The sequence below is a fragment of the Mirounga leonina genome, unplaced genomic scaffold (genome assembly GCF_011800145.1).
Source record: "Mirounga leonina isolate KUSES-001 unplaced genomic scaffold, KU_Mleo_1.0 Mir_94, whole genome shotgun sequence".
Taxonomy (NCBI): Eukaryota; Metazoa; Chordata; class Mammalia; order Carnivora; family Phocidae; genus Mirounga; species Mirounga leonina.
Genome location: NW_023270855.1, coordinates 50,270,609 through 50,278,872, shown reverse-complemented (window position 1 = coordinate 50,278,872; position 8,264 = coordinate 50,270,609). Strand labels below are relative to the sequence as shown.

General features: G+C 59.4%; 1 protein-coding gene across 1 annotated transcript; it reads left to right on the top strand.

Moving 5' to 3' along the window:
• Positions 1 to 3,723: 3,723 nt before the first annotated feature.
• Positions 3,724 to 7,387, top strand: BEST2 (bestrophin 2). Its single transcript, XM_034996988.1, has 9 exons — positions 3,724 to 3,884; positions 4,001 to 4,095; positions 4,783 to 5,016; positions 5,108 to 5,262; positions 5,605 to 5,682; positions 5,860 to 6,012; positions 6,099 to 6,179; positions 6,336 to 6,490; positions 6,964 to 7,387. Exons 1-9 carry the CDS (start codon positions 3,733 to 3,735, stop codon positions 7,385 to 7,387), a joined length of 1,527 nt encoding a protein of 508 aa, XP_034852879.1. The 5' UTR covers positions 3,724 to 3,732.
• Positions 7,388 to 8,264: the final 877 nt, after the last annotated feature.

The following is an 8,264-nucleotide window of genomic DNA, read 5'->3' as shown; positions in this document are numbered from 1 at the left end:
TGGATGTTGATGTAGAGGAGTTAGGGGTCAGCACCTTTATGTACAGTTGCACAGGTTGTACACTGCACAAAGATGGCACATCTAGGGGGACCAAGTCACACCAGAGATCTAATAGAGATGTATGTTTATTATGGTAATTTTGGAAGGAGGGTATCTTCAGTAAGGGGGTGTGCTTTTCTAACTCTGGTAGCGGTGTCCCTGCTGGGGCTATAAAACCTGTAGTAGAAGGGGAGCATCTGCCCACTTCCTTTGAGGTTCAGAGCGTGGGAACTGGGAGGCCCCTTGGCCATCCCTAGGCTGGTGGGGAACGGATTAGGCCGGCAGCGGGCCCAGCGCTGCCTGCTGTTTGGTTTGGGAATTAGTGGGCGCCCTGGGCAGAGGTTGGGCCTGCCAGACTGAGGATTAACAGTCTCCACCCCCCAATTCCTGTTCCCATGGGATGGCATCAGCCCTTCCCAGCACAGGGCTGCAACAGGGGGGCTAATTAGGAGGCAGGATGGCAGAGGAGTCGGGTCAGGTGGGCCCCTGAAGTCCTGTCTGCCTCCAGAGCGGCCTCGCTGAGTGATAGGCAGCATGCTTCCTGCAGTTTGAGCTCCACTCCCTTTATCCCTAAAATGGAAACATAAAGTGTGGTCGTTCAGAATCATGGGAAAATTCACCGGACCCTGGACGGGTTTAGCACACCAGCTTGGAAGGCACTTAGTGGCCTCCCATATCCCTTCACTCCTCCCTCTGCCACTGCCTGGACAGCCAGTGTCATCCCCACTTGAGAGACCCAAGACCGGGGCAATGACGTTGAGCATTTGCAATTTCCAAGCCAGTGCTGGCTCGAGGGGACAGAATGAGGATGCCTGAGGACATGCATGAGTCAAGAAGTGGTGTTCAGGCTGCACACGGGTGTGACGGTGTGCGTGTAAGGGGAACCCAGCCCCAAGCCTAGACGTGCCACCCCCCACTATTCCACTGGATGTGGACAGGCTGGGGTGGCCCTTGTAAACAAACAGTGGTGCAACCTGTGACAGACCCCAGGTTCCGAGCCAAACTGCCTGGGTTCAAAAACCAGCTGTGCCACAAGCCGTGTGTCATCCGAGCCTCAGTTTCCCTACCTGGATAGCAGGAATAACAAAAGCACCCATTTCTTAGGTCCGCTTGTAAGGACTCCATGAGATGAAATAAGCAGAGCCTTTACAACAGCCCCAGTCACGTAGCCGCCAAGGAGGGTTTGTTTCTCTTCACTGTAACAATTATTAAGCATGTGAGCTAGCTCGGGCAACCTGCCCCGGGGCCGGCGGGGGGCCAGCACTCAGAGGTGTGTGGGGACACATGTGAGTTGGGGGCGGGTGGCTGAGCACAGGGTAGGGGCGAGCTGTAGTGCATGTACGGACGTGTCCTAGGAAGTGGGGGCCTCTGCTCAGGAACCGAGAGCATCCCTTTGAAGCCCGTGCCCTCCCCCAGCCCTGAAGCCAGCCGCGCCACTCCCTCTCCCCCTTTTATGGGCTGTCCGGCAGCTGGACAGCGGAGATTTGGGTCTGAGGGTGGCCAGCCCAGGCCAGTTCCTAATTACCCGGGGCAGGGCAGACATCTGCCAGGCCGGGAACACAGTGTCCTGGCTGGCAGGGCTGCAAGGCGGGGCTGCAATGGGCCTCCTAGTGCGAACGGTGAACACAAGGGGCTTTAAGGGTGCCCCTCTTAGGGTTGGAACTCTGAGCCTCCGCACCTTCCACACTGGGTTATGAGTCTGATGTTGGGGACGAGGGGGCTATTTGTGTCAGGCTGGGGGTGCCCCCTTTGTAGGTGTGTCTGTGAAGGGGGAGCATCTGTCTACATCCATGCCAAATTTGGGGACAAGGTGTGTCCCCAAGCTTGTGTGTTCATGGCAATACTGAGAGTGAGACCTGAGGTGTGTGTATGGTTGAGGGAGCACTGGGGAGAGAGTGTCTTATGTATTGATGTGTAAATGCGGGTGAATTTTATGGGGGGTATGGGCATGAGCCCATCTAGTTAGAAGGCTCTATGGGACTGTAGGGGAGGGGTCTCTTTTGTATGAGTGTGTTTAGGGCCCTGCTCTGACCCCAAGACCATGTGCCACTGTTTTGAGGGCAGGTGTGCATGCATCTGGTGTGTGACCACAGGTCAGTCTTTGTGCAGGAGAAATCGGGAATAAATGCATGGTCCCTCGTGTGTGACAGCGTGCGGCTGTCTGTGTGAAGGCATTCTGGGGTCTGTGCTTAGCGGTTGTGTGATGTTGCATGTGTCTTTGTTACATGGTGCCATCGTGAGGGAATGCAGGGTCCCAGGTCCCTGCCCATGTGCTCCTGAGTGGCTGGAGTACCATATGGATGGATACCTGAGAGCCGAGAGCCTGGTGGGTTAGGGTCCATCTGCCTATATTGAATGTTGGGGGTGGGTAGAGCTACACGTGTCTTCTGTGACTTTTTAAGTCTGTGACAGTGTATACTGCGCTCTGGGTTACCGTGGTTGTGGGAGGCTGTGTTAAAAGAAGTTAAATTTGTGTCTGGGTCTATGGTATGTGTTTCTTTGTGCATCCTTGTGACAGTGTGGAGTGACACAGCCTCACTGAACAGTGTGTGTGTGTCTCTGGAACTGGGAAGGAGATAGTCACTGCCCCCTCCCCCAGCTTAGGTCCAAGATCCCTTGGACCTGCCAGTGACTAACTGGGAGAGAGACAGGGAGGAGCAAGGGAGGACAGGGTGGATTGCTCCCCCTGCCCCAGGTAACAAACTGGCAAGACTTCTCCAAACAAACTTCTGAGGCTGCAGCCAAGGTGGGGGCGGGCCAGGGAGGGGCTGCCCACGCCCACTCCCCAGCCCCCTCCCCCTGGGGTCTGGCCTCAGCCCCACCTAAAGCTGAATTCACCCGCCCATTCTGTCCCTGGCCCCGTTTGTCTCTGCACCCTCCACCAGGTGAGAAGGGCCCAGGCCTGGGGGAACAGAGGATCCTGAGGACAGATGGGTCCTCAGGCAGGAATCCATCAAACTCCTCAGGGTGGGGAGCTGAGGGCTCTGAAGGCTGGAGGGGATTGGACAGATGAAAGGTCAAGGTGGGTCCAGGAGAAGGGGGAAGGGGCAGAGCCAGGGCCATTAAGTGGGGAGGTGGGTAGGCTTGGGGAACTGTGTAGGGGAGAGACCAGCCAGGGGAGAGGGCCTGGGGTACAGGGCCTGGGGGAACTGGAAGCTTGGGGAATGGGCTTCCAAGGGCTTCAAAGAAGGGAGTGCAGGGGTGGAGGATGGGCTGAGAATGGGAGCTGTAGGAGTGGGGTGGAGGATGGGCAGAGATGGGACCTGAAGAAGGGGATCGAGGCTGGGGAAGAGCTGGAGTCCTAAGACTCTAGAAACAGGCGCTGGGGACTCAGGAAGCGGGGAAGGCTGTAGATGGGAGCCCAGGTAAGGAGGGCTACTGGGGCTGATTGGTGGACCCAAGGGTCTTGGGGATGGAGGATGGAGGGAGAGGGCCAGGGAAGGTAGACTTATGGAGCTGGGACCAGGAGTCCTGGGAAGAGGGAGGCCTGCCAGAGGGGGCTTGGGAAGTCCTGGGGGCTAGGGCGAGACTGAGCGGGCCTGGGAGGAGACCGGAACCTGGGCTGGGGACGCCAAGCTGAGTCGGCCCGCACCTCTCCGCCCCTGCCCGCAGCCCGGGGGACCCTTTCCTCCGCCCACAGGCTGGGGTCCGGTTCAGCCCCTTCTCCTTCGGCGCAGCCGGCCCGGCGCTGCGATGACCGTCACCTACACAGCCCGCGTGGCCAATGCGCGCTTCGGCGGCTTCTCGCAGCTGCTGTTGCTGTGGCGCGGGAGCATCTACAAACTTCTGTGGCGCGAGCTGGTCTGTTTCCTGGGGCTCTACATGGCGCTGAGTGCCGCCTATCGGTGAGGCGGCCCTGGGGTGGGGGACGCGGGGGAGGGGGGGGTGGGGACTAGGGAAGGGACCTTGGGTGTGTCCAGGAGGGAGGCTCTCCTGTGACCCCCTGCCCCCTCCCTCGCAGCTTCGTGCTGACCGAAGGGCAGAAGCGCTACTTCGAGAAGCTCGTCATTTACTGTGACCAGTATGCCAGTCTCATCCCGGTCTCTTTCGTGCTGGGTGCGTTCGCTCCTTAGTTCCCCATTCCCCTAATACTAAGAAACCCATTTCCAGGCCTTTTGGAGACCCCATTCCTCAGAAGACCCCCCTCAAATCCAACCCCAACAGACCCTTATTTCTATATCCTTCATGCCAGGTGTGGCCCCAGTTTCCAGAGACCTTGGATGTCACCTGGTTACAGTAAGCCATGAGAGCTCCGTGTCACCCATAGGCTTAATCCCTGGTCATCTCAGGGTCTCCCACCTGTGTCTGCATGAGACCACTAGTGGCTCCCCACATGTCCTGGGTCCCAGGGACCCCTCCAGTGACCCCCTAAGACTCCATCCTCTCAAGTCCCGCCCGGAGGACATTTCTCTGACAAGTCAGTGACTTCATGTGACCCCAGCCTCCTGTTTCAGGTCCCCACGCTCCCAACCGAGTGATTCCTTGTGGCCAGGGTGACAACCTGCCTATATGCCCCGAACATAGGCCCTGTGTCTCCACCTCCATACTGACATCCCAATCCCACATCCCAGGTGACAATCAGATAGCCAGGGTGACCCCCAAATTCCCAGCCCAGGTGGCCCCGCGAGGTGGGTGGGTGATAAGCCTCCCCCGGTGTCTCTGATGCAGAGCCTATATCACCTCTCTTGCCACGACCTGGCCCTAGCATCCCCACTTAGCCCCCTATTCCCGGCTGTCCCGCAGGTTTCTATGTGACGCTGGTGGTGCACCGCTGGTGGAACCAGTACCTCTGCATGCCGCTGCCGGACGCGCTCATGTGCGTGGTGGCAGGCACGGTGCACGGCCGCGACGAGCGGGGCCGCCTCTACCGCCGTACGCTCATGCGCTACGCCGGGCTCTCGGCTGTGCTTATCCTGCGCTCAGTCAGCACCGCGGTCTTCAAGCGCTTCCCCACCATAGACCACGTAGTGGAGGCGGGTGAGGCTCCTGCCTGAAGCGGGGCGGGGGGCGGGGCTGAGAACGGGGGGGCGGGGCGAGTAACCCCCTCCCCCACACCTCGCCCCTCCAGGATTTATGACCCGCGAGGAGCGTAAGAAGTTCGAGAACCTGAACTCGTCGTACAACAAGTACTGGGTGCCCTGCGTCTGGTTCTCCAACCTGGCTGCGCAGGCCCGGCGTGAGGGTCGCATTCGCGACAACAGCGCCCTTAAACTGCTGCTCGAGGTGGGCCCGCCAGGAGGTCATTCATACAAAATTCCAGGGAAATGACACCTCCCCGGAATTGTGTCAGATGGCGGCCTGCCACGCGCCTCCCCCGAGGCAGATTCCCAACACCCTTACCAAGCAGCCCCCAGGTGCACACTTAGCTCTAGGGGGCCGACTCCCCGGCGCATAGTGCCCCCTACCCCAGATGTACACTCACCACTAAATACTCTCCCTGGAGACCCAGAAGCACACGCCCACATCCCACCAGGTAACCACTCACCTCCATCCCAAGTACCCACACCTAATCCCCATGTGTGCACTCGCAATTCAGGCCTTCTCATGACGTGTATCTGCACCCAGGAGCTGACCGTGTTTCGGGGCAAGTGCGGAATGCTCTTTCACTACGACTGGATCAGCGTACCCCTTGTCTATACCCAGGTAACCCTGCCGTGCCTCTGTTTAAATCCGGCATCGGACGCTCTGACGCACTGGTCTCAAGGGAAGACTGAGGGCCAGCTGAGACCCCATATCCGTGATGCCCCATCCTAGTCCTGGTCTCTCCAAGACCTCCTGAGACCGGGAGAACCCTGACCTGGTGACCCACCCTGCCCCCAGGTGGTCACCATCGCTGTGTACAGCTACTTCCTGGCCTGCCTCATCGGTCGCCAGTTCCTGGACCCAGCTCAGGGCTACGAAGGCCACAACCTGGACCTGTGCGTGCCCATCTTCACCCTGCTGCAGTTCTTCTTCTATGCAGGCTGGCTCAAGGTGGGTGGAGCTCAGAGGTAGGGACTCTCGGGGTCGGATAGGCACGGGTTCCCAGGGCTCTACCTAACTATCCCCTCCCCCTTCAGGTAGCCGAGCAGCTCATCAATCCCTTCGGAGAGGACGACGATGACTTTGAAACCAACTTTCTGATCGACCGCAACTTCCAGGTGAGACTCGGGTGAGACCATCCCGGGCTCCCAAACCAGCCTTGGCCCCACCCCTCGAAGACTTGCCTGGGCCTGGACCCTGAACCATCATCCTTCTTTCTTTGGTCACCATACGCCTAGCCCTTCCTGAGGGGTCCACCCCGTGCACGCCCGCAGGTGTCAATGCTGGCCGTGGACGAGATGTATGACGACCTGGCCATGCTGGAGAAGGATCTGTACTGGGACGCAACCGAGGCTCGCGCCCCCTACACCGCAGCCACCGCGTTCCTGCGGCAGCAGCCGTCCTTCCAGGGCTCCACCTTCGATATCACGTGAGCCAGCGGGATGGGTGGGGCCTCCCGGAGGAGGCGCTTCTGGCCCTGCGGGGGATGATCCGATTGGAGGGGCTCTGGGCTACCAGGACAGGGCCAATTTGGAGACTCAGGGCTAAGACCTAAAGTCTGCGAGGACTAGACTGGGGGTAGGGGGCAGGGATCCGGGTCAAGGTCTGGGACCCGGCCACTAACTGGGGGCCGACCCAAGGGCTGAGGCCGATGAGGATTGGACGCGCGGCCAGAGGCAGCGCCAGAGATGCTGCAGTCCCGACTGAGGCTTGAAGAGCTAAATTTGAGCTTAGCCGAAGCCAGAGGGTAAAAGCAGGCTCTCAGGAGAAGGACCGAGGTCTTTGGGGATAAGTGAGACAAAGGGATGGATGGAACCAGGAGAAGCAGCGTGTCTCGGTCCCCGCTCTGTCAGTCAAGGAGAGGAGCGAGGTCGCAACGCTGAACCACTGTCCGTCCGACAGGCTGGCCAAAGAGGACATGCAGTTCCAGCGGCTGGACGGCGTGGACGGGCCGCTGGGCGAGGCGCACGGCGACTTTCTGCAGCGCCTCCTGCCGGTAGGCGCAGGCATGGGCGCGGGAGGCCTGCTGGGCCGGCGCCTGTCCTTAATGCGCCGCAAGAACAGCTGCGTGTCTGAGACGTCCACAGCCGCCAGCTGCACGTGCGCAGGCGCCCCCGACGGCGCGGCCCCGGAGTGCGGTTGCGGGGACCCGCTGCTCGACTCCGGCCTGCGGGAGCCAGAGCCGGAGCTCCCCGCCGGCCCCGAGCTGCCCGTCCCGGGGCCCGCCGCCGAGCCCTTCACCACTGTGCCTATGCCCGCGCCCCGGGGCCCGGCTCCACCCTGGCTGCCCAGCCCCATTGGCGAGGAGGAGGAGAGTCTAGCCTGAGGCCCTCAGGCCCAGGATCCCCCAAGGACAGGGACACAAATCCCGACAGGGCACGCAGGCAGCAGTCCGGGTCTGCATAAGCCGCGTGTGGACTCCATCTGTCCAATTTTGACCCGTTCCCGCCTCCTGCGCGCCGGCCTTCACGTCTGGCACTGGGGCTTGGAGCGCCTCCAGTGGGCCAGGCACTGGGCTAAGGGTGAAGGATTCTTCCAGCTTCTTTGAACAGGCGGTCCTTCCCACCAGCTCTACTTCCCTCCCTCCACTGCCTGAAAGGCCCCCATTAGTGTCCCCTTCCTTCATTCTTTCCTTAAAGTGGAGACGTGAGTGCCTACCTCATTGAGTTATGGGGATGAAATAACGGTTTTAGAATGTTGATTACATAATAGGTGCTCAATAAAATGTTAGTGGTTTTTACTCAAACATTATTAGCCCGACTCTTCCTGCCAGGAATTAGGCTAAATAAGATTTGAGAATTCCTCCAGATTCTTTGATCGCACCTTGCCTCCTTCTTCCCAAACTCTGCCCTCTGAAATGACCCCATGTGTCCATGGCTTTACTCATTCATTAATGTACCAGCCAGTCCCCAGACCACAGCCTCCTCCTGTCAGTCTTGTTTTACGATTCTGCCAGCGACTTCTCTGCCCCAATTCACTGCCTTCTCCAATACTCCCTCGGAGCGCCCAGTCATAATTCAATCATATGGTGAATTTAGAAGTCCAGCCGGGATCCCTCTCCAGATTCTAGACTGGGAGAGCCACCTGCCTCCTCGAGATCTTCATGTGGCACCTTGAACAGAGCATTCCCCCCAAACCAGCTCCCTATTGGCTCCCCAACCTGCCCCAACCTATCTGTTGGCTTTGTCCTTCCGGGTGATAGA